The sequence below is a fragment of the Thamnophis elegans genome, chromosome 5, assembly GCF_009769535.1.
Source record: "Thamnophis elegans isolate rThaEle1 chromosome 5, rThaEle1.pri, whole genome shotgun sequence".
Classification (NCBI taxonomy): Eukaryota; Metazoa; Chordata; class Lepidosauria; order Squamata; family Colubridae; genus Thamnophis; species Thamnophis elegans.
The window spans coordinates 48,051,598-48,076,182 of NC_045545.1; the positions used below are offsets into that span (position 1 = coordinate 48,051,598).

Sequence of the window (24,585 nt, forward strand, 5' to 3'; positions counted from 1 at the left end):
CTGACGGGTGCGTTTGGACCGTTTCAGTTCCCTTTCAACTCCTCCATTCTCGAGATGGCTTTTCTACGCATGTGCGGGACAATTTTTTTTCCAGAAGCTTTTTTTTCAATGACACTTCAGGGATCCCCTTTTTTCTACAACGCATGCTCTCGGCCGGTGCCATAGAGTCCTCCTCCTAGGGAGGCCCACGCGAAGGCTGACATTTTGCGTGTTTTGTTTAAGGGGCTCCCAAAGACGGTTGCCATAACAGAACATAGAACTTAGTGGGAGGTGAAATTGGTTGCTGCCGTTGTATATGTAGGCTGGTGGCCGGTGTGGTTCTTTTTTTTTCCTTTCTCTTTCTTTCGCCATTGCTGGCTTAGAGAGTTCGTGGGCGGGCTAAGGAAAAAGACGTCATGCCTTCGAGGCGCCTCGAGGGGCAGCCGCCCGCCCTTTGGGTTCTTTGGCTTCGCGGTTGCCTCTTTTTGTGGCCCTGTGTAGGACTTTTCACATGAGAAGGCTAAGAATGTCCTAAAAGTCTCTGAAATATTTTTGGGGGGTGGGGGTGGGGAGGTTATCGCTATGTAAGTAGTGCCCTAATTAGTACTTGATAGTTTGGATTTATAGCAATTCTATATATTACATATATTAATATATATAATATATGTCATTTCTCTTTGCTTTTCCTGCCATGAATATGAAAATCATTATTTTCTAGTCCTGTAGCTGAAAAAAAAACCTGTGACCCACCCAGTTATGGCTAGTACCCGGATTTCTGGAAATGAAGAAAGGGTTTGTAGTGGACTTTTTAAAAATAAATTTATTGCAATTCATTTTTAAATTCTAAAAATCGTTTTATTTGTCAACAAAAATTAGCTGGTCTCTTTAAAAAAAAAACATCTGGCTACAGAGGATTGATTTTGGGCTTTGGTTTGTTCAGGAAAAAATAATAATCCTAAATCATATTTGTAAAACTTGGAATTCTTTTGTCCATAGGATTCACTTCATCTTAATGTGCTCGCAATATATTTCTGCCAAATAGGTTATAATACAATCAATTTTCAGAACTACTTTCTATATGTTATCCACCCTTTAATTCTGCAATTCTAAATCAATGTTGTTGGTAGTTCTGCCTTTTTCTCACCCAGCCACCTCTTTCTTAGAAAGGCTGATCACTCAAGTGTAAAAACGTAGTAAAAAAAAAATACTTGCAGCTGAAGGAGAAGGAGCCAGATATAATGGCTGACTCCTTGTTTTCTTCCCTTTTAATAGATTCATAAAAAGTTGATCCCATATCATTTGGCAATTTCCCAAGGTAGTATGTCTGTGGAGATTCTCAGTCATCCAGGTCATGGTTGTCCCAAAGGTGCTTTTTTTTGCCTCTTGAAAAAAAGCACCTTTGGGATGCCAAAGCAGTAGTTAGAAAGCTATGAAGTGTAATATGAATCAGTAGCTCTTCCTATTCTGCTAAAAATTTCAAAGTTACTCTATACCAATAAAGTTTATAAATGAGAACAAGCATTATAGTAATGTATTTGGAATTTGAAGAATAATTTTGTGATTGATCCACTTAGAATGGCTAATATACTAAATTTTCCTTTTAACAAAATGGCTACATTCATCTAAGGACAAAAACTCTCCCAAATAATTTCCCCTTTGCAGGTTGCAAAGAGGAAATAATTATACAAGGTGAAATCAAGGTGAAGCTCGCTTGCGTTTTTACCTTTTGCAGTGTTATTGATTATATTATAAAACAAACCATTAAACTAACCCAATTTAAATCATGTATATTTACTTGAAAGTAATTGGAACTTGCATATAGTTCATTGGACCTATTGAAATTTTGGTATGACAATTTTATAGTATTGATACAGAAAATGAAGGTTTAAGAATTGTTAATTGTTAATCACAGGTAATATGCCTTTAATCCAGTACCACAGGTCATTAAGACAGAAATTGTCCTAAACGTCTGCAGTAAGAGACATGTACCTTTGGAAAGAATAGACATTTTCTACCATCCTTATGTTTAGAGCATAAATGATTTGTTGATTATTAGCATGGAATACTTAAGTTGATTTTACATTACAGTATAAGAATTCCAGAATAGATTGCAGCATGACTCTACATAAGAAGTTTCCCAATATTTCAAAATCTATTTTTATATAGCATGAAGCCTTAGATCTCAGTAGCATGAGATAAAATAATTACCTCCTTAAAGATTTATAATTATGATTTTCCTGATATGTTTTCATAGATGTAAGCTTTCTTAGTGGAAACACACCAGATTCTGCTATTTAGAAAAGTATAGTAAAAAAATTCAGTGGCACTCTATAAAGTAATGGTGGCATAATTCTCCATTTTATAAATTCCCCAAGTGCAATTCAGAGTCCACAAATACCTTAACTCAGCAACTGTAGAAATTTGTTTCTAAAATAAGCTAACCAGTTGTGCCTGTTTTAACTATAGTTGACAGTAGTCAGTGTAATGATTCCACTGAAGCCTTTAAGAAAATGATTGCTTAATTCAGTGGAAGTTCCTTTTGAGGAGAATTATGATCATGATTTGGAACAAAAATTTAAAATTTTAGCTTTCCTAATACAAATTTAAAAATAAGGCAGTTGAAGAAATTAAAAGAAAACAAGTCAGTAATCCAAAATGTATAGAGTTGTCAATGGATGATCAGCCAGATAAGTCAACATTAAAATAAAGCCAGTGGAACAGCTTGTCTTTGGAAGTTGTAGGAGTTCATTCCTTGACACTTTCAAGAAGAGATTGGGCTGCCATTAATCAGAAATGGTGTAGGGTCCTCCCCCCTGTGGGGGGTTGGACTAGATGACCTATAAGGTCCCTTCCAATTCTGTTAATCTGTAAACCAATTTAGTATTGTATCACTACCTGATACTAGTAACATTACCTGATACTGTGGTTTCTTCCCCAACCCCCCCAAACCTTAACCTTAGACTATCTGCTGTTAACCTCACCCCATTCCTAAGAGGTCTTTAAGGGGCATGCATAAGCACACCAGAGTGCCTATCGTCCGTGTCCTAATATTCCCTTGTATTCGTATTCATTTCATGTTTCATGTCTATATTTATATCTGTTATCTAATGCATACTTGACAAAATAAATAAATAAAATAAGTATCAAATCTCCACAAAGGGGAGGATCCTGAATCTAGATGTTAGACTTTAGAAGAGTCTCTCCTGTTTCTTTGCACAATGTACAGCTGCAAAAGGAGAAAAGGGACATTAATATTTACGTGGATATATACCAGGAAAAGCGATCCTTTGGATATTAGAGAAAACAACATTGAACTTATTATTGTACGAAATCAAGAAAATGAAGGTGGCAGTGGCAAGTGAGTGTAGTACTGTTGCCCAGAAAACTAAATGAAATCACCAGGAGTTAAGCTCAATTTATGGATGCTGGCAGCATATGTTACTGAAGGTGTAATACATATTTTTCCTGGAAATACATTCTATTTCATTATTTTATTTTGGGCATATCTCAAAAGAAGTCATATTTTATATGGTCAGAAATTTAGTAAATACATATTAAAATATCTTATGTGTAGCAGTCAGCAGCTTAACTGTGATATTATCTTTATATATTGTCTTAAATTTTGCAGTTCTGGAATTTTATCTCATATATTGAGTCTTCTCTTTCATTTTTACCCAGATTAAATATGTGCAGGGAGATCTTTTTACTTGTCCAGAAACAGATTCCTTGGCTCACTGTATTAGTGAGGATTGTCATATGAGTGCTGGCATAGCTGCTATTTTTAAGAAGAAGTTTGGTGGTGTTCAGGAACTTTTGAGCCAACGTAAGTAAAGGGCCAAGGTAGACCAGTTTATAGAACCACAGAATCTACTACTATACAGTAAAAGTGAGTGTTATGCAAATAGATTTCTTCAGATGGCAGATTTTTTTTTTCTGTTCTGCTCCACTAATACTTTTATAATGTGCTCCAGATGGGGTTTTTTGAGTGGGGAAACTGCTGGACTAACTTTTGAGGGCATTTAGTAGTCAAGGACAATGCCCCCTTCTTATTTCATTGTTTCCATTAGAAACTATTTAAAATAAGTATAAACATAGTTAACAATAACAAAAATAATACAATTATTAAATAATATTCAGGATACATCAGTTAAGCTTGCCCCAGAAGAGGTTTAACTTGCTGTAGCTATATGACTCTTTCAAATAGAGTTATTAATTGTCGTCATATGGTATGCCCCTGCCTTGGGAGACAGGCAGCCAGAAGTTCATATTTTTTTAAAAAAAGTTTAAAGTTTAATAACTTTTATATGCCGCCCAATCCCGTAGGACTCCGGGCAGCTAACAATACAAATAAATCAAAAGGAAGAGAAGGAAAGAAAAGATAGATTTAAAAACACACCATGCAGTCCATTCCAAGTGAGGCTGGACCATATTTTGGGGTCAACAGCCCCAGGCCTGCCGGAACAGCCAGGTTTTAGTGGCTTTACGGAAGGCCGAAAGAGTGGGAAGGGTCCGGATCTCTGCGGGGAGATCATTCCACAGGGCCGGGGCAGCTACAGAAAAAGACCTCCCCCGAGTAGTCGCCAACCGGCATTGCCCGGTCGACGGTACCCGAAGGAGGCCCAATCTGTGAGTTCTTATAGGTCGTTGGGAGGTATGTGGCAGGAGGCGGTCCCGTAGGTATCCAGGTCCTAAGCCATGTAGGGCTTTAAAAAAGTATCTAAACAAGGCCTGTGTTAGCAACAACAACAACAGATGAATAGAAACACTAGGTGATTGAAGAGCTTACCGTACTTTGTGTGTTAGGTCTATGTCTGGGACTTAGGAGACTATTGATGGGGCAGGAATTTTATCAGTATATTATAGTTTTTAAATGTGTCCCATATGTAGACTATTAATACATTTGTTACCAGTTTATTCAGTTGTACTATAGTATAGTATAATTGTACTGTAGTATAATGTGAAATTGTAACTTGGAAATGTTAGAAATACGACAGTGATGTTACCTCAACATTTTAGAACAAATCTTATATAAGCACTAATTTTTACCTACACTTGATTAAGTATAGTTCATCTGTATCTCATTGAATCCTATGCTGTAAATGTTTCACATATAGTCAATTTATATATTTTTAGTTTCTTTCTAAAAATACATAAGAATAGGGGATGACCATAGTGGTTTCTTACGTATTTGTTACGATAGTTTTGAAAAATAATAAACATTTTTAGTACTATGGAGATTAACTGATTTTTTTTTTAAAAAAAAAAATCTAACAGACAAGAAGACTGGAGATGTGGCTATTCTGAAGAGAGAAACTAGATACATATATTACTTGGTATGTCATTTGGCACATTATTGATATTTATTCTACAGATAAATATACAATTTATGCATCAAAAATTATGATTGGCAAAAGTTAAATATCCTCTCCATTGAAAAATATTGCTGAAAATTTTAATAGTTTCTCTGAAGGAATTGCTATACAAATGCAATGTTTGTGGCATGAGAGATGAGCCGTGGTGGCACAGTGGTTAGAATGCAGTATTGCAGGTTAATTTTGATGATTGCCTGCAGTTCAATTCTCACCGGCTCAAGGTTGACTCTGCCTTCCATCCTTCTGAGGTCAATAAAATGAGGACTCAGATTGTTGGGGGTAATATGCTGACTGTAAATTGTCTAGAGGGGGCTATAAAGCATTATGAAGCAGTATATAAGTCTAACTGCTATTGCTATTACTATCTAATAAGTTTTCAATTGACATCAGATAATCACGGTTTTCCCAACTATTATTTTAAAATTCTGTCAGGAGATGGAATTCAGTGTCATTATGATTGTATAACACAAAATAATTTATTTCTCTATTTTTTAAAATGACCTTGCTATTTCACCACAAAATGTCAATATTTGTCCAGGATTCTTGACAAATGATTCCTATCTCAGGAATCAAATTTAAAGAGTGTGTAATCCATATTTTTATCATTTTAAACCTCAGAGAACAAATATTTTCATAAGTCTACATATGGCAATTTATTTTTAACATATTTAAAGTTATAATGATGTAATTAGATCACTGGTTTCCAGTTTGCAGGCACATATTTTTTCAGGATTAGAACCTAAGTCTCAAATTAAAAATAAATTAAAGCATGCCTTTTTATTTTGTTTTCGAGATTGATTATGTAAGATAGTATATTCTTATGATCTCTCTTTCATTGGCTTAAATAAAGGCTTCCAAAATTTTCCCTTAATATTAACCACTATATCAGGGTCCCCAAACCCCGGTCCATGGACTGGAACTGGGCCACGGCATGCCAGAAACCAGGTTGCGCAAACAAGTAAACCCCATCTGCAGGATGCAGGCAACATGTGAAATCACGCCCTCTGTGGTCTGTGGAAAAAACCTCTCCATGGAACCAGTCCCTGGTGCCCAAAAGTTTGGGGCTGTTGCAATACATAATAAATGAAAACTTGAGGATCATTATATAACTCTTTACCAATGCAGTCTACAGAATCCCATTACAGTAATTAATTTATTAATTTCATAAACATTAATTTTAAAGATTTAAAATCTAATACATGGCCAAAATATATTAGTTATCTGCAATCCTTTGTATGTTTATCCAGAAGCAAAGTGTGTTGGATTTGTTCCTGGGTTAAGGCTGCAATTTGAAACATGTTTATCAATCCCACTGAATTGACTGAGCTTTCTAAGTAGATATATAGCATGCAACATAAAAGGAATCAAATCTAAAATGTGTCTAATCTACATTTTACCACTTTTTAGATCTCAAAGAACAAATATTTTCATAAACCTACATATGACAATTTACGGAAGAGTTTAGAAGCTATGAAAATCCATTGTCTGAAAAATGCAGTAACTCACATTTCTATGCCAAAGTAAGCTCATGTTTATACTATAAAGTTACTATACTATATTTACACATTAACAAATAAAATAGTTTTTCAGTAATTGAAAATCTACTTTTTTATTTAATTCAAATATTTTGTCTTTGTAAAGGCTCTAAAGCCTTTAAGTTCAAAAGAACTGGAAGAGCTGCTGACTTTTTAGATTAAGCACATTCAGAATATATTTTTGTATATTTAAAGCAAAAGACCTGTTTTCATTAAATTTGAAGGTGTTATTAAATGGGAGATACTATACTACTTTTTAAGGATATGTATGTATGTACTATGTATGTATATATGTGTGTATGTGTGTGTGTATATCCTTAAAAGTATTATCTTCCATTTAATAACACCTTCAAATTTAAATTTAAAATTGTTGAACTGAAAACATACTCAGAGCATCACACTTCTATAGCTTGAAAAATGTGACCTAAAATGAAGCTGCTTGAGTGGATGAGTTTCTAAAAAAATCTAGATTTTAGTTTAGTGATATATCTAATAAGCTAGTGAATGATTTTTAGTTTCTTAGAATGTTACACACACACACACACACTCATTTTTGTGAGCCACAAGCCTTTTTTTCTACGTGTGGGCTAATAATAATAATGGGATGTTTCTTTTAGGTAAATCAATAAGTGTGACAATTGAGATATTTGGTATGTGTTTACTATTGTATCATATTTGCACCTAATATGTTGGTTTGAACTAATCCTTTTTTGGCACTGCATATATGCTTCCTATAAATCATGGTGAAATAAATGTTTCAAAGAAAGTACCCCAAAAAGACACTTTGTATTCTCTATATTTCAGGATTGGTTGCGGACTTGATCGCCTGGACTGGAAGAAAGTTTCAACAATGCTTGAAGAAGTATTTGAAGATACAAATATTCATATTACAGTTTATACTCTTTAATTCCTAGTATAATTGTCTTTTCTCTTTGTTGTTATATCCTTGTATCTTAGCTGGCATAGGCTGATAGAATTATCTTCATTCCAGTATCCACAATTCTTTAAGTCATCTTCTGCTCTATTCAATTTTTTTTAAAAAAAGTCAAAATGTACATTCTAGTGTTCAGATACTTTGTGTAACTATTGCCTATTTAGCAATTGGAAGATGATATTTTAAGAAAAACACCGATAACTGAAATTTTTTGATCTAGATTGGCAATCATGTGGAAGAGATTAGAATAAAGTGGAAAGTTATGTTTAAAAAATCAGATGTTCACATATATAAATAAAAGAGCTTTTTCAAATACGAGATTTAAGTATTTATGCTTTTGAAATACTTCAGTATATCAATTACACATGTAAAATTATTCCTGTACACCCAGGCCATTGTTGAAATGTATAGGGGTGCTATTTAAACATTCCATGAAAAAGTTCATACACATCATAGAATGTTGGATCAGATTTGCTTAGGTGGTTTCTCTAACAGAGTACATATTGCTAAAGTAGCAAATGAGTGCTAGATAAAATAATTTAGTGTGAATATGAGGACAATTTTTGACTATTTCCATGCAAAATTTATAATAAAAATGTTTTAAATACATTTTATAAGCATTTGATCCAGCATTCATTAGGAAATAACTTCTCATTGATTAACAGAGACCAAACTTTTTAATAATAATATATGCTAATCAGTTCACAAGTGCAAAAATATATCTACCTCCCTCAACCAATATTTTATGAATGGTCACTGTCAATAAAATAATTAGTAATCTCTTTCCCTATTATATTTCCCTTTGATTTCTCCTACTATTCATTGCATATTAAAAAAAATGTTAAAAATGCACAATTGTTAAATTTATTTTTTGAAGTTTCTTTGAATGGGACTTTTCTAAACTTATAAGTGATAGAACTGTTCTTTGTTGTTCTATGTAAATAACAGCACTGCAGGTTTATGTATTTAAAAAAATCAAATCCCTACATGCACCATAATAAATGTATTTTTAGTCTATCATAGCAGTGCGTCAGCTAGAGATTTCTGGTGTTTCCTGTTTCAAAGCAGCCCTGGAAAACTGAGTTGAGAGTCCCAAATGTTAAGAGTATATCATGCTTGTTGCTCCATGGGTTGGCACATTTTTTTTCCCTGGAGAGACAGAAAAAGAGACACAAAGTGGTTTTGTCAGCAATATGGTGTTTTATTTCTTGCAAAATAGGATAACTAATATAAACATTCCTTATTTTGCAGGGGGTTTGATTTCTTCACTGTTCTAAAATCATAAAATCCATTTGGCACCCTTTATATAGCCAGAAACACTTTCATAATAGCTTCTTCAAATCCCTGTTGATAATTTTATAGAGGTTGAGATTTTTGCCATATGTAGGATATGAGATAGGCAGCAAATAAATTTTCTAAACAAACTAATTTAATGGTACACTTTTAAGATTCCAGGTTAATTTTATTGTAATTAGGGTATGTGTTTGTTTTAATTGATTAAAATACTCTAAAATATTACTTATGTTCTTTTTTATACTCTGATTCAAATTGATGTGATTTGCAGCATGGAATTTGTACTGCCGAAAATGCAGTACCACTTGAAAAATGCTTCACTATAATAGATTGTGATATTTCTGTAGCAGATGGATTAGGGAGAAAGACCTAGTTTAGTGTTAGGGCACGGGTGTCAAACTTGCTGCGTCACATTGCCCTCACGTGACGTTTTGCAACATTTTTTGCCTTCGTGGAGCTGGGGTGGGCGTGGCCTGTGATGCATCTGGCCCATGGCTACCAGTTTTTTCACCCTTGTGTTAGAGCATTCCTTTGCATCCAGATATGTTATGTTTCAATTCCACTAAAGTATCACTCCCTGAAATGTTAGCAGCTGCAACTGTTGAATTAGATCAGTGTTTTTCAAAATTGGCAGCTTTACAATGGGTGCCTGTTAAGTCCACACTTTAAAGGTGTCAAGTTTGAAAAAAACTGAATTACAATAGATAGATCATACGTTTGGCTTCTTGTTAGACTGATTCCTATATTCATTTGCCATTTCCACCAATCAGTTTTTCTAACTGACGTAATATAGATACATGGAGCTATTGCCATATGTAAGTGAGAATGAAAATAGAATGGATTCCTTGGGATCAAGACTCTAGAAGCACTATGAAAAAACAAACGGATCTGTGAGTCCAGGTTGGAACAGAGACAATCTTGTAAAGAGAAAATAAAGAGATTGGGTTGTCTTTAAAAAAGAGGGGCAACTCTGTATTTTGCGTGTCTTTCACCAAAGAAGTAGGATCACCACTTTTCCATGGTTAACTGAAAACCAGGAAAGAAATACTGCAGCCATGTAGAATCTGTGTTAAAGATTGGGGAATTACAATACATAGCTAGAGATTAGTGAAACACGCAGATTAGAATTCTAATCTAGAGGTCAATTTGAGCTATGGAATGTTTTCGTGCATAATCCAGTCTGAGAGAATGCTGCTGTAGCTGAAAGCAACTTTGGAAATCACTTGTCAATTTCTTTTTTACTTTTGTGCCTTTTCAGCTCTAGTGTTCTTATGTTTGATATACAAGACTTGAATTCTTGATACTTATTCTGGGGTCAAGAGTTTAGTTAAATGTTTCCCCTTGATTAACCTACTGCCAGGACATTTATTTCCCCTTGCTGTCTCTTGAATAAATAATAGACTGGTTCTTCAATGTGCCAGCAGTTGATAAAACAGAATTCACTATGCCTCTGCAGTGAAATACAGAGATATGTGCTCTAATCTGCCCAAAGCTGCTACGTTAAAAACCAAAATTAAGTTTATGATGGTCTGAAAAAGTACCCTAAACAGGGAAATTTCAAAATCACACTTAACACTAACCTCAGTGCAAAAGTTCACCAAGCTTTTCATCATAAAATTGGAAGTTCTCTTGAATGTCTTCCCAGGGTGTAAATGCCTTCTTTGCTTCTTCTTCCTCCTCCTGCTCTACAAAGTTTTGCCAGACATACTCAAAATCTTGAGGTTTCATGATCCTCAATTTACAACCAGCTGTTTTCATTTTCTTCAAGGCAGCTTGTATGTCAGGTTCCTCCCACATGAATAGACGACCTACTGCAATGGAGAGGTGTAGGTTCTTATTCTTCTGAAGTGCTTTAACTATCCGATCAGCACAGCCTACACAGGGGCTACAACTGGCGTACCAGGTGACACTGTAGCGCAAGCCAGACTCACACTTGGGCAAGATGGTATTGAAGAAGGCATCTTCTGCGTGGGCTGCTGCATGTTCATCTTCCAGGTAGCCCCTTAAGATTTTAGACTCCTTGCCCTGAATCTCTATGATGTAGCATAGGAAGGTCTTGTTTCTTCCTGAACTGTATTCAACATTCTTGAACTGGAAATTGAAAAAGCAGGCTGGAAGCCGTTCCCTGGAGAGAGGAGTGAAAGTATCAAGTGTGGATACAGAGGTTATAATGTAACTGCTTATACGGTTTCGATTTTGTTAAGATAATTTTATGACAACACTATTGTTCCCCAAAGTATACAAGTGGGAAGTAACTTGACAATAGCTATTTCCCACTTACAGTTTATGTAGAAGAAACCTCACCAATAAGTATTCTAGAAGTATGGAATAGGAATTGCTAGGAATTTGCTTTGAATTGGAAAAAATAAAAAGAGATGAATCACACAATATTACAACTATTACCAGATTTTTGTTGTTTTTTAGAGAAATCCCCTCCCTCCTCCATAGTGCTGTCTAAATGTATTAGGCAACATTTTTCACCTAGATAAAAAATTATAGAATTTCAATTCAGTAGTTTAATTTATTAGAATTTAAACTGAAAAGTTGTGCAAAGAGTAGGCTGTGTGCTATGTACTGTTTTTGTATTCTATTGGAGATATATATATCCAATTAAAAGCATAATTTACATTTTGTTCATTTTCTTATTTTCTTTTAGAATGGTTACTGGAGAAGTATGTAATTATTCTACATTTTTGTTATCTAAAGCCAGTAGCCAATAAGCACTTTACTCACATTTTCTTTTCTTTTCTACCAGTTTTCACCTCATAATAGATTTGTTTTAACTCATACACATTACTCAGTCAATATTATTTTATATAAAAGAATAAAATCAATAAAGCACAAATAGTTCTTATTTTACTGGAAATGGGTGATTTAATTCTTGAGTCCTTGAAAATAAACCTTCAAAAATCTTTAGCATTCTTCTTTAATTGCAATGTACTTTAAATGACTTTTATACCAGAAGCCTTGTGGAAAATAAATGTAAATCACATAATGTCTTTCTTTATTATTCTTTTAAAGATTCCCAAGCACATTTTCAGTCAGTGTGTGAATGTGTGAGAATACTACAGAATATTTTCAATGGTAAATTGCTAGGAAAGGAAAATGTTTAATTTTCCTGTCCTGTCTTTTTTCCCAGTGCCCCAAGTGACAACATTAACAATACTAAGTAGCCTAGCTGTTGCAGTGTAAGATGAGGGTGTAGAAACAGTATGATTGTGCTTCCAAAACATTTACATGTCTTTTTCTGCAGGTCTAGCAATGGCAATGGATAAGATATTCGTTTGGCTTTTTCATTGCAGAGACTCTCCAATGCCCCCTTCACTTCTACTCCAGTCCAATCCAATTAAAAGATTAAGGAGGAAAGGAAAGCAATCTTCATAACACAACACATGTATTCTTAAACTTTGGATGCATGCACGTCTCCCTTATACCGATCATTGCCAGGAAATTCAGCTGTCAGCACCTCTTCAATTATCTTGATTTGTTAGGCAGTAGATCTATACTGCTGCTAAGTATAAGATACACAGATTTTAAATTAACCTCTCTCTTCTGTATAATACTGATGTACAATTTATATACGTTGTTGGAAAGTTAAAGTTAGAAAACCTTAAGTCTTTATTTTGAAAAAATGTTCATCCCTTTTATTATTTCCCCTCTGGGTTCCAACTAGCGAACTTTTATACTACACATTTTTGATAGCATGCTCACTATTAATGAATACTGAAGTAGTTTCCTCATTTTTATTGATCCTAGGAATTACAGGTAGCTCTTGACTTTTATAACAGTTTATTTAGTGACCGTTCAAGTTACAACAGCACTGAAAAATGACTTGACCCTTTTTCATACTTAAGACTATTGCAGCATCCTGTTGGTCATGTGATCAAAATTTGGATGTTTGGGAATTGACACATTTATGACCGTTGCCATGTCCAGGAATCATGTGATCACCTTTTGCAACTTTCTGACAAGCAAAGTCAATGGAGAAGCCAGATTCATTTAACAACTGTGTTATTAAATTAATAACTGGTGATTCACTTAACAACTGTGGCAAGAAAAGTCATAAAATGGGGCAAAATTCACTTAACAAATGTCTCAGCAACAGAAATTTTGGACTCAATTGTGATCATAAGCAGAGATACATATGTTATTAGACAAATGTTTTCAGTCATTTCAATATGATTATATGAAGGGTGCGTCCTGAAAATAATTGAGTCTTCCATTCCATAAAACTCTTATTTTTTTAAAAAAAGAAAGGATAGATTTTGTTTTGGCGAAATAAAATTTCAATAAAGTAAATGGCCAGGTTACTCTATTTTTTGACAGACAAAACAGCAAATCTTGTGATATTTTTAAGATTAAAAAAATAATTACCTCATGAGATTTTCGGAACTACAGTACAATATAGTTTCATTTCCATATTGAAATAAAATAAAGAAGCCCAAAATGTGATGGTGACTATGCATAAGAGAGTTATTAGGCATCACATTAGCATCCTTGTATTAGTAAATGGATTGGTCTTTATTTAATCTGTATTAAAGAATTTTGAACCTCTTACTTCTAAATTAGTTCTTTTATGAAAAGTTATATTTTTAACATTCTTCTTCCTGAGGAGAGCCATCTACCCAGTGATCAGTGATAGGATGCTATTCCTGCTAAGTTGCTTACATCTTAAAACTGGTTATAAAGGAAACTGGTTTTTAAAAAGCATTATGGATTTCAGGTTTTGGCAACTATGTTGACCAGGGATATGTCTGGGTACCATAGCAATTTTCATTATCCTTGATTGGTGGACTTTCCTGCTTCTTACCCATCTCATTCATGCTGGAAATCAAGCACCAATTACTTTCTTTTTAGTGGATATCTTTGGAAATGTGTTGTGGACTGATCATTTGGGCTAGAAGGGCAAAATGCTAGAACTGTTGCCAGTTTCACCTGGTTAAAGTGTGATGAGAACAGGTTGAGGATGACATCATATTTACCTAGCAGTGGAGATAACATAATCATGAACTGGTTCTAACTGCTTAATTTTAGCTGCAGAACAATGTAGTATAAATGAATGCTCCATATATCTCAAGAAATGCACACGGCTACCGTAGGATAAATTATTGTGCTGAAAAATGGAGCAAGGAATAATCTTCATTGTAAAAACTGATCAGGCCATAGGACATACAATCCCAGAGATACATTGGTTTGGGGCAGAGTTAAAAGAAACTTTGGCAAGAAAGCAAATTTGTAATCTAGTGATTGTAGCTGAAATGTTTCAACTGCCAGGGATAATTAGGCAGCACTATTATTCTTAAGGTTTTTAATTCCTCATTAACTAAATGTCTTTTTCATCAGGCTAATATGTAAATAATTGAAAGTATAACTTAATTTTGTGGCCACGAGGGTGATGTAAATCGTATGATAATACTATTTTATGGATGAAACATTTAAATTAAACCTGACGAAGAAAATTGGCATCTTATTGAAGATGTAAAGAAATTTAACAACATTACAAAAGTAGGCTACTAATGTTCCTTTTATTTTAAATAAGACTCAATCTATTAAATGAAAGTAATTTGACACAGACTCCTTAACTAAAATGTTAGGTCTGGGATAAAATTCCAATATATAATAATTCTAATCTAATCCATGATGACATTGTTGGGATGATGACATGAGGCTGATGGTGAGAAAGACCTCACCATGTGTACCTTTAGCTTCTTGGAGATAACATGAAATATAAATATCAATAAATTAAACATTATGCTTTCCTTAATCTCTAAGGTACATATTTTCTAATTTGCTTTTCTAGCCATCTAAACAGAACTGCAAGAATTACAGACTCTGCCTTCCATGAACTTATTTAATTTGCGGCCTGTCACTCTCAGTCCAACTCACCTCACAAATTGGTTAGAATATTATATTAATTATATTATATTAATTATATTAATTTTAATTATATTATATTATATTATATTATATTATATTATATTATATTATATTATATTATATTATATTATATTATAGTATTATATTATATTATATTATATATTATATTATATTATATTATATTATATTATATTATATTATATTATATTATATTATATTATATATATTATTATATTATTATATTATATTATTATATTATATTATATTATATTATATTATATTATATTATAGAATAGAATAGAATAGAATAGAAAACAGGGTTAGAAGGGATCTTGGAGGGTTTCTAGTTCAACCCCCTGCTTAGGCAGGAAATCCTACACCACTTCAGACAAATGATTATCTAATCTCTTAAAAACTTCCAGTGTTGGAGCAGTCACAACTTCTGGAGGCAAGTTGTTCCACTGATTAATTGTTCTGTCAGGAAATTTCTTCTTAGTTCTAAGTTGCTTCTCTCCATGATTAGTTTCCACCCATTGCTTCTTGTTTCTACCTTCAGGTGCTTTGGCTCCCTCTTCTTTATGGAGGGAGGAGTAAATAAATAAATGATCCTCCATAGAATCCTACCCCTAAATTTAAGTCACATCTGCTTTCAGGTGACGGGCCGCACTTGGATTTGAATGACATGATGGGGAGTCATACACCAAAAAGACTTATTGAGGTCAAACCAGAGATTAAATATGATTTATTCCACTCAGAGATAAGCTTAAAATTATATATTTAAGTAATGTTATATATTTTAATAAATATTAATAAGTATCCTTCAGTCATACATTTGATAATTTTTGTTATGATTGAAATTACAGTGTGACAACTTTTGACAGTCTCTGGGTGCCATTGCCTGGGGAGGGAGGGAGGGAGGGAGGGAGAGAGAGAGGGGGGGGAGAGGGAGAAGGAGAGAGAGAGACTTGGTCTTTCATTCAGTACTTCTTTCCTTTGCATTAGAAACTATTACTTTAGGCAGCAGTTCCTGTAGGACAGAATACCCCCAAAGGGTTAGAAGAGGGAGCTTTGAGGGCTGTGTACCTGTCCTAGTCTTGTTAATCTTGTACTTTGGTTCAGCTACCGGAAAATCAAATAGCTTTGATTCAACTGACCAGAAGCAATGCCCAAAGGCATTTTTGAACCATGAATTGGGATTATTTTATAAGGACTCTAGTGCAGGGGTGTCCAACCTTGGCAACTTTGAGACTTGTGGACTTCAACCATGGCAGGTTGGAGAATTCTGGGGGATGAAATCCATAAATCGTAAAGTTGCCAAGGTTGGATACACCTGCTTTAGTTTATAATCGTACTTAGTTCAGTAGGATTTATTACCTAAAATATAGAGCATTTGCTTACATTCTTATTGTAGTTTCAAATAATACAACACTCCCAGCAGCAACACTGACATTTATAAATTGGCCCAAATTGCCTTGTTGCTATTTTTGCCATTAGACAAAGGAATGACTAAAATTTAGCCATTGCTCCACCCTGGCATGGCTTAATGGGCTAGGCTGGAAAAATTAATGCCTATCATAAGAACTGAACCTTAGAGAGTTTTCATCTAGCATTTGCCCATAGATTTGGATAATAGCAAAGTATAGTCTCGGGATTTCAGTGCAAGCTTCACTTATTAACACTTACTTTTCATAGGTCACATGTATTATTAAAAAAACAAATGGCACAGACAATAATCCCAGCTGACAATGACTTGACAATACATACTGTATCTAGATTCATCACTGGAATTTATGGTAATTCTGTTTTTTTTAAATGTACAAAATGAAAGCCAAACTGCCCCAGCTGAGGTTCCAACATGCCATCTAGGAGATTGTAAGATTTGAAATCCAACAAATTTGTGTGGTATTTAGTTGATAAAAGTGATAAACCAGTTAGTTGATTTTTGATTAAACATGTGCCATCAAGTCAGATTTGAGTCTTAACAACTACTCAAGTTGAGTTTGTCCAGGAAATATAATTACAGTAGTTGGAAAAAGCACCAAGATAATGCTACATGCTTGATTCTGAAATCATATCAGTATTTAATTCAATTATAATTTTAATCCAATTATATTTAATAACCTATACTAAACCTTAATAAATTTTTTTTCTTTGATTTCCCCCTACCCTTCTATAAATGATTGCAGAAAAGAATTCCTGATATAGAATGATCACTCAGGCTAGGTTTGGTTTTTTTAAAATGTATTTATCTTATCTCAACCCTTTCAGAGTTATCCAATGAACCTACCACTCACTGCTGCAATTAGGCCTTTCTGTTTATCTGATTTTAAATACCTCCAAATAAACAAGCAGTTCTTATTTTTTCCACGGAATGAATTCAGCGTAAGTTTTTCCAGTTCTACCTTTTCCCTTTACCTATCAGTGCTTTTTAACAGTTTTTGATGTGGAAAAATGCATGTTTTTAAGCAGTCTCACGGGTTTTGCAAAGCAATACTGTACTGCTAAGTCATAGATAAGATTTATTTTCTTTCTGTTTTTCATTTGCAAAGAGAGAATAATCATTTCAGTACCACACATGATCATACTAAAATAAGTGGCTTTGCTCCAGATATTATATCCAGCCTGCCTGGATATAATTTAAGTCTCTCCCCATTTTATTGCAAGACTCAGATACAATCTGATTTCATTATTAACAGCAAAATCCTCACACGTGAGACTGCCATTTCTTTTTAAAGAAACCTGCAAATATGTTTGCTTATGCCGGTTCCTAAGCAAGGAGTTCCTCCTGTCAACTTGGCGATGAAATAGGGCTCTTACCCTGTGACAATTTCAAAGGGTGGCAATTCCTCCAGTTCCTTTGGCTTTTCCCCCTCTGCGGATTCCTCTGCATTTTCTGCATTTTCAGCCTTTTCACCATTCTGGGCTACTGGAGGTTGTTCCTGCTTCTCAGCCATCCTGTTCTACTGTAGTGGGTGCCCAAAGACCACAGCAGTGGCCAAGAACTGGGCACAAGCTTCAGAAGCAGAAATGGAGCAGGGAGGGAGACAGAGAGCAGTTCTGGCAGTTCTCAGGAGCTATATATGGAATGGGAGCAGTGGCAGAGATGGGAATAGGCTAGGATGACTCCCAGCACTCTCAGATATCACCTCCTTCACTTTTAACTCTGGCCTGAGACATTCTTTTGCTCCCCGTTTATTTTAAATATGAAGTGATGAGTGGAGCGTGGGTGGATTAGGTAATGGAGGGATGCAAAAGTAACCTATTTATCCATAGCCATGACAGAAATCTGACACGGTGCAGAAGAGCTGGCCGCTCTCCTATGCTCTTGGACTTACTGAGATGCTTTCTCCCTGCCCTTGAGGGACTACCTTCCAGAGGTGCCAAAAAGAGGCAGGTAGCTTTGTTAAAAAGAATGCTCCTGATATTATTAGGTGGAACTGAAATAAAATGTCAGAGGGTTGGGTTTTTTGTTTTTTGTTCAAACCTGAATTTTGTTCCTGACCTGAAAGTGACAGCTTTAAAATGCCTTACTTTCTAGGCAGATGTATTGAAAAGCACAGACTGAAAATATTTCAGGTGAAAGTATTGCACTATTATCTGAACCTAATTGATTTCAGTTTTCCTCACCTCCTTAGGCAGCTGACAGAAATCCTGTTGGACCCAGTTTGACTTTCATTGAAGATTTAAGAATGCTATTATAAAAGCCTTCTAATGCTCAGCTGGCTTTTTTCTTTGTGACTTAGTCAATCTGGCAGTGTGAATATTGTGCTCAGCTGGAATTCCAAGTTAAGGGACCAGCACCAACTGCTATTATCTTGAGGCAAGATATTAAAATAAGAAAAAGAATGTGCAAATGAATGTGCAAATGTGAAAAATCTAACTAGATGAGGTATGAAATTGATTCCCTTTGAGATATGGGATGGGATGTGCCATGGACTCTGCAGCTGGTTTGTAAGAAGTAAAAACTTAGTTCCTTCTTTAAATTGTAGTTGGTGCTGGAGCAAGGAAATGAAAGTGCACTTGCTTATTCATTATTCATATTCATATTCACTCAGCCACATTATTTTGCAGATAATTGTATTACTGAGGCATGCAATGTAGAAGCTAAAGTATGGCAGATAATTTTGTACTTTGAACTTTTACAACATTTTTTAAAAATATTAAATAATATATAATATTACAGTATCAAAACTGCTTAGATGGTTGACATACTGTTATACATTGATACATCCCATGATTCTCAATTATTTCTGATAAATACTTATAGAAAGGCATCTATAGAAATGTAATCTGAAAAAAATAAGCACACAACAAAGCACTCAACAAGCATATTTGTAAAATGTATACATTTGCAAATATATATTAGCCACATTGACAATTAGAATCTGTAATTTATAAAAATAATATGTGATGTGAATTTAAAAATAGTGACTTTTTTTGCACTTCGGTTTATGAAATATGAGGCACTTTTTTGCTAGTTCTTTTTACCCTCTGCAGCTCTTTCAGAATTGAATATTTGAAAACAATATCCAGAATGGTTGTGAATATAGCACAAATGGCTACGTTAGAGAGAACAGTGAAATACCCTGTCTTGTAAAATTAAAAGTAGACTTTTAAAAACAAAGCTAATTCTCAAAATAACACGCTACGCCTTTGTAAGTGCATTTCAGCCTACCTAACTCAACTTTTTCTTATCTAAATGAAATGTTTTTTTATTCCGTTGTTTAATGCAGTACTTACAAAATGATTGCCAATATTCAACCTTCAGAATTATTTAGCACTAATGAACAGGGAGTAACAGGACTTGATTATTGGGATGGGTACAACAGCCATGGTGCATTTGATAAACTACATTACTGGTGTGGGTTTTGTTATAAAAATTGGCTAAATAAGAACAACTGCTAGATATATACCAGTAGATAGCAACCATATATCTATATTGCCATGTAACCCATTCAAGGTCCATATTGGACCATAATTCCAAACCAGGTAGCTGGGATCATGATAGTGGTTGCACCGTATATTTAAAGGGCACCCTTTGATTTTATCTTATTAGGGAAGTATTTTTTGTTTATTTTTTTTAATAGTATGAAATACTTTTGGCGCAAAGTTTTATTGTTTTTCCTCCCTCGGTGTTAACATGTTTAAATCCCAGTATCCCAAACCTATGACTGTCACATTTGACATTTTACAGAGGAATTATAGGGATGGGAATCCTGAGCTGCTGAGTGATACTCTTCCCCTCCCCTTCTTGTGTCTCTCTGGCCCGCTTTATTTTTGGAAACTCTTGACTGCTGGATTAACCAGGGTCCCATCATTCTTACTGCTTTAACTTTCACTGCAGCCAGCCAAGCCTTGCAGTTCAAACTTCAGCTTTAATCTTATCTCTGGAATGTAGATCTGGGTTAGAAGTTTTCTCTCCTCAGCTGCTGCTGAACTCCTTCTAGGGCAGAACTCTGCATTTGTATGGACAGACCCCCAAGGGCTCTGCGTAGACCAGCCACAGATGTTACGTAGCAATGCTTTGCTTTATAGATCAAATGGTTTATTTGATTCTATACATATACAAAGCTATGTTTATTTGCAGACATAAAAGGGTCCATGTGTAAACATACCCCCACACCCAATCTATTAGAAATAGAAAGAAAGCCTTACAAAACAAAAGAATGTTGACCAAGAACCTAAATTACTTTACTGAAATAGAAACAGTCCATGTTACAGATTTATGTTTAGTCTCTTTTTGTCCCTAGTGGCAGGTGATTCATCTTATGCCTGATAAGGCATAAGATGGGCATTGCCCATTGTGTAAGAAAGTATGTTCTCTTCACCAAACCAGAATGGGGAAAGTATAACAAGAAGAACAGTGGTGGGATTCAATTTTTTTTATTACCGGTTCTATAGGCGTGGCTTGGTGGGCATGGCAGGGCGGGTGTGGCTTGGTGGGTGTGGCAGAGGAAGGATACTATAAAATCCCCATTCCCACCCCAATCCAGGGGAAGGTTACTGCAAAATCACCATTCCCTCCCGGTCAGCTGCGACTCAGGAGGCAGAGAATAGATGGGGGTGGGGCCAGTCAAAGATGGTATTTACCATTTCTCCGAACTACTCAAAATTTCTGCTAACAGTTCTCCAGAACTGGTCAGAACCTGCTGAATACCATCTCCGAAGAAGAACCCTGGATTTTTCTAGTCCAGTTATAATTAAGAAAGTCTCCTGATTGAAGATGTGGGAAAGTGTCACATGTCATTGTTAGCCACAGTTTGATCCAATGTGAGGCAACTGCCTATGAAAACCTTAGGGAAATAGGTGTTCTCAGTAGGTTCTACAAGACATTTGTTAAAGTAGTGTGATCCTTATGCAAAACTATCTTCTGTAAACTGGCATTCTCCAGATGTGATGGACTTCAATTCCCATAATCTCTTACAAGTCATTGGCGATGCTAGATAGGGGTTATGAGAGCTGAAGTCTAGATGTCTAGAGCTAGAGGCCATAGAAACAGTTGATAAAAGTTTTTTTTTCTAATACATACATATGGGACGGTATACTTAGATGTTCCATTTTCTGAATATGCAATAACATCCTCATTGGATGACTTATCAGCTTTGTATAATAATTGGGAAATCTATTTTATGTTAAGGTTGCTCTGTTATATAAGTAGAGTTTAAAAAGAATAGTTGCAATGATTTTCTATAACATACCTTTGACATTCTCATTTTTTAATTTCATTGTTTTTATAAATGCAATTTGACATGAGTCACTTTTTCTATGGCAGTTCAAATGTCATCCTGACACATGTCTAATAAGGTTATGTCCAATATTATTCAGTACTTCTATATTGCCCTGCCAAAATTGTCCTGCAATCTGTCAAGTTTATTAAAAACAATGCAGGGATTCTAATACTTTTTAAAAATATATTAAATCAGTAACAATCTTAATTACTACCACTTATGAGGCTGGTCAATCACAATTTGTGATCTAGTCTTAATTGCACTCACTGTGATTAAAGCTAGCTTTCAGCTCATTGTCTTATAAATATTGTGCAGCAGACAAAATTGCCTCAGCTCTATCCATTGACAGCTCTCCCTAAAACTATGTTTGTGTTTAGGATCTTTTGTTGATCAATTGTTTAAGGGATGCTTTGTTGGATTGCATGCCTATATTACCATAACTTTGCTGGAAGTCCAACAAACTATCTAGGTTGCTTTCTAATTATAAAGAACTCTGAAGAGCAACAGTCTCATTGGTACAGGATCAGAAAATATTTAGCTGGCCAAAGGCAAAAGTGAAATAAGACACTGTATCGTGCAGAGATGAGGTGTGCTCTTTAGAATAAAAGAGACAGCTGGTTATCAAAATAAAACGTATCCCTGGATATGTTGTCTGGCAATAATTCCAAAGCTTCACTGTCCCTTCCTGTGTAACTATTGCAAAGCAATAAACAATGAATTAGTAAATAGTAAAGGGGTGGGGGGGTGACCTTTGTTTTTCTAGCTTTGTAGGCCATAGCATCTCTCTATCCCACTCCTAATTCTTGGGAATTTTTCCAGGAATGTCAGTGATAGATTGATAACATTTCATAGCTGTCTCTACATTTGCTCCCTATTGTAGAACCATGCTCAGCCTGGAGTATCAGTAGCAGGGAGAAAAAAAATCCAAGGAGAGTAATGCTCATGTCATATGATAGCATTGTGTTTCTAGAATTAGTTGGAATTTTTTCCCTACTGGAATTTTTTCCCTACTGATCAGCATCCTAAATAAGATTTTCAGAATGCAAGTACATCTGTAGATGATGACAGGAGTTAATTCAGTGGAGTCTATTGTAATAGATATGCTTGAATAATCTAATAGCTAGGTATATTTTGTACATGGGCATAAACTTAGACAACCCATTTACTTTATGATCAATCAAAGAGTTCTGGGACATAAGTCTTCACTAGGAAATTCTATGGGACATGATAATGGGAAGTAGCAATTTACCATTCATTATACTTCCTATTCCTGCTTGCTTTGAGATTTCCAGAGCTAAAGTCTCAGAAGGTAAACGCTATTGCATAGAACAAAAAAATTGATAAATATTATAACTACATGATTTTTTAAAAGTTGTTTAAAACATTTCACTTGTATCTCTATACATGTAATGATGTATTCGAGTTTTCCATTCTGTACATGAAGTAGGTATGAAATTGGCTATGCTTCCAAAAATGCTTTTGTTCTAGCCATCCTCACCTTCTTCTAGTTCTATGCAAACTTTCTTTTCTTTCTATCCTGTAGCATAATAGTTTTGCAAACAAAAGATTTTAAATTTTATTCCTGGAATATCCAAGCCATGTTGGAAAAAGCTCCTGCTTGAAATTTTAGTAAGAAAGTGCCTCTGTTTAGACCAGTGTTTTTCAACCTTGGCCACTTTAGGATATGTGGACTTCAACTCCCAGAATTCCCCATGGAGTTGAAGTTCACTCATTTTAAAGTGGTCAAGGTTGAAAAATACTGCCCTAAGTCTTTGCAAAAGATACCAAAAAACAATGTTTTGTCATGAGGAACAATTGTGTTTTCTTCAAGTCACTAGATGGTGCTATATGTTTTTAAATCATAAGCTCATGAAGCAGTACAGATACAAAGATGGTGCACTGAAGGATTATCATACAACCTATCTGCAACTCCTTAAAGCAGCCATTTATTTTCCTGGGACAATGTGGGGGCTGCTATCTGCAGCTGCAGGCCATTATGGGAAAAGATATTCCTGGTTTCAGGAAGAACAAACTGGTGTTAGATGCACTTGCCACAACCTCCAAAGCAGATTTTTCCTTCTGATTCAAAAGCCATGCACACATGCCCTGCAATCCAAAGACATCCACAATACTGTATAGCAACCCTAAAAACAGTAAAGCAACACAATCAAAACAGCACACTACAAATAATAAAGAGAGAAAACGAAGGTGGGAAGAATGAAATCAGGAGAACAACTTTTTTAAAAGCTTCCAAAATATCAACAAGGAATGGGCTAGTCTGATCTCAACCAAGAGTTTGTTCCACAAAAACAGTACTGGCCCTGGGGAAACAATGCCTGTTTTAGATTCCTGGAACTTTAAAAATGTGAGTTTTTAAGTTTCTCTGAGCTAATTACTGTCTGGTCATGATTGGAATAATTGGTTCTGCAGTTAGCCAGGTGCCAAGCTATAAAAGGGATTTTACAAGTTAACATCGGCTCCTTAAATTGTATCCAGCAACCAATGTAAGGTTTGTTATATGCTCCCAGTAACAGATGCCAAAAAACATGTTGATGTAGTTTTAGTCAGCTATCCCATGATCCGTGCAATGGTGAAAAATAGCTAAGTTAGAAAACAACATTAAACAAAAAACCTCAAGGTAATGCCTCCATTAGAACAAGGCACAACCTTTAGCTAGCTTTTGAGTTATTCAACTCTTTGCCAGGCTGGCATGAAATAAAATATGAGAAAGTGGGGGAGGAGAGGAGAGCATGGTATTGAAACCCCTAAATTAGCATTTATAATGGAAATGCAAGAACAACTGTGTTCATGTAGGCTTATGCTGCAATCTTATGTTACCTTGGAATAAAGCTCATGGAATTTAGAGG

At 35.0% G+C, this 24,585-nt stretch overlaps 2 protein-coding genes across 6 annotated transcripts; one reads left to right on the forward strand and one right to left on the reverse strand.

Annotated features, from left to right (window-relative positions):
- The first annotated feature begins 105 nt into the window (after positions 1-105).
- On the forward strand, positions 106-8,136 carry OARD1 (O-acyl-ADP-ribose deacylase 1). 5 transcript variants are annotated; one of them, XM_032217506.1, is made up of 6 exons: positions 106-312; positions 698-771; positions 3,658-3,802; positions 5,254-5,312; positions 6,759-6,871; positions 7,691-8,136. In XM_032217506.1, the coding sequence occupies exons 2-6, from the start codon at positions 736-738 to the stop codon at positions 7,791-7,793; spliced, it is 456 nt and encodes a 151-aa protein (XP_032073397.1). In that variant the 5' UTR covers positions 106-312; positions 698-735; the 3' UTR covers positions 7,794-8,136. The 5 variants fall into 5 exon arrangements, with proteins under 5 accessions (XP_032073397.1, XP_032073399.1, XP_032073398.1 ...); XM_032217508.1 differs by having other exon boundaries at positions 106-297; XM_032217507.1 differs by having other exon boundaries at positions 106-270.
- On the reverse strand, positions 7,981-17,944 carry APOBEC2 (apolipoprotein B mRNA editing enzyme catalytic subunit 2). The gene is made up of 3 exons (XM_032218565.1): positions 17,808-17,944; positions 10,694-11,238; positions 7,981-8,969 (listed from the first exon to the last, which is right to left on the reverse strand). The coding sequence occupies exons 1-2, from the start codon at positions 17,942-17,944 to the stop codon at positions 10,695-10,697; spliced, it is 681 nt and encodes a 226-aa protein (XP_032074456.1). The 3' UTR covers positions 7,981-8,969; position 10,694.
- Positions 17,945-24,585: the final 6,641 nt, after the last annotated feature.

Coding starts and splice junctions, on each gene's coding strand:
- OARD1 (XM_032217505.1), top strand. CDS start 736: ATGGCTAGTACCCGGATTTCTGGAAATGAAGAAAGG. Junction 3,803..5,253: donor TCAGGAACTTTTGAGCCAAC/GTAAGTAAAGGG, acceptor AAAATCTAACAG/ACAAGAAGACTGGAGATGTG. Junction 5,313..6,758: donor CTAGATACATATATTACTTG/GTATGTCATTTG, acceptor ACCACTTTTTAG/ATCTCAAAGAACAAATATTT.
- APOBEC2 (XM_032218565.1), bottom strand. CDS start 17,944: ATGGCTGAGAAGCAGGAACAACCTCCAGTAGCCCAGAATGGTGAAAAG. Junction 11,239..17,807: donor CCCTTTGAAATTGTCACAGG/GTAAGAGCCCTA, acceptor TCCTCTCTCCAG/GGAACGGCTTCCAGCCTGCT.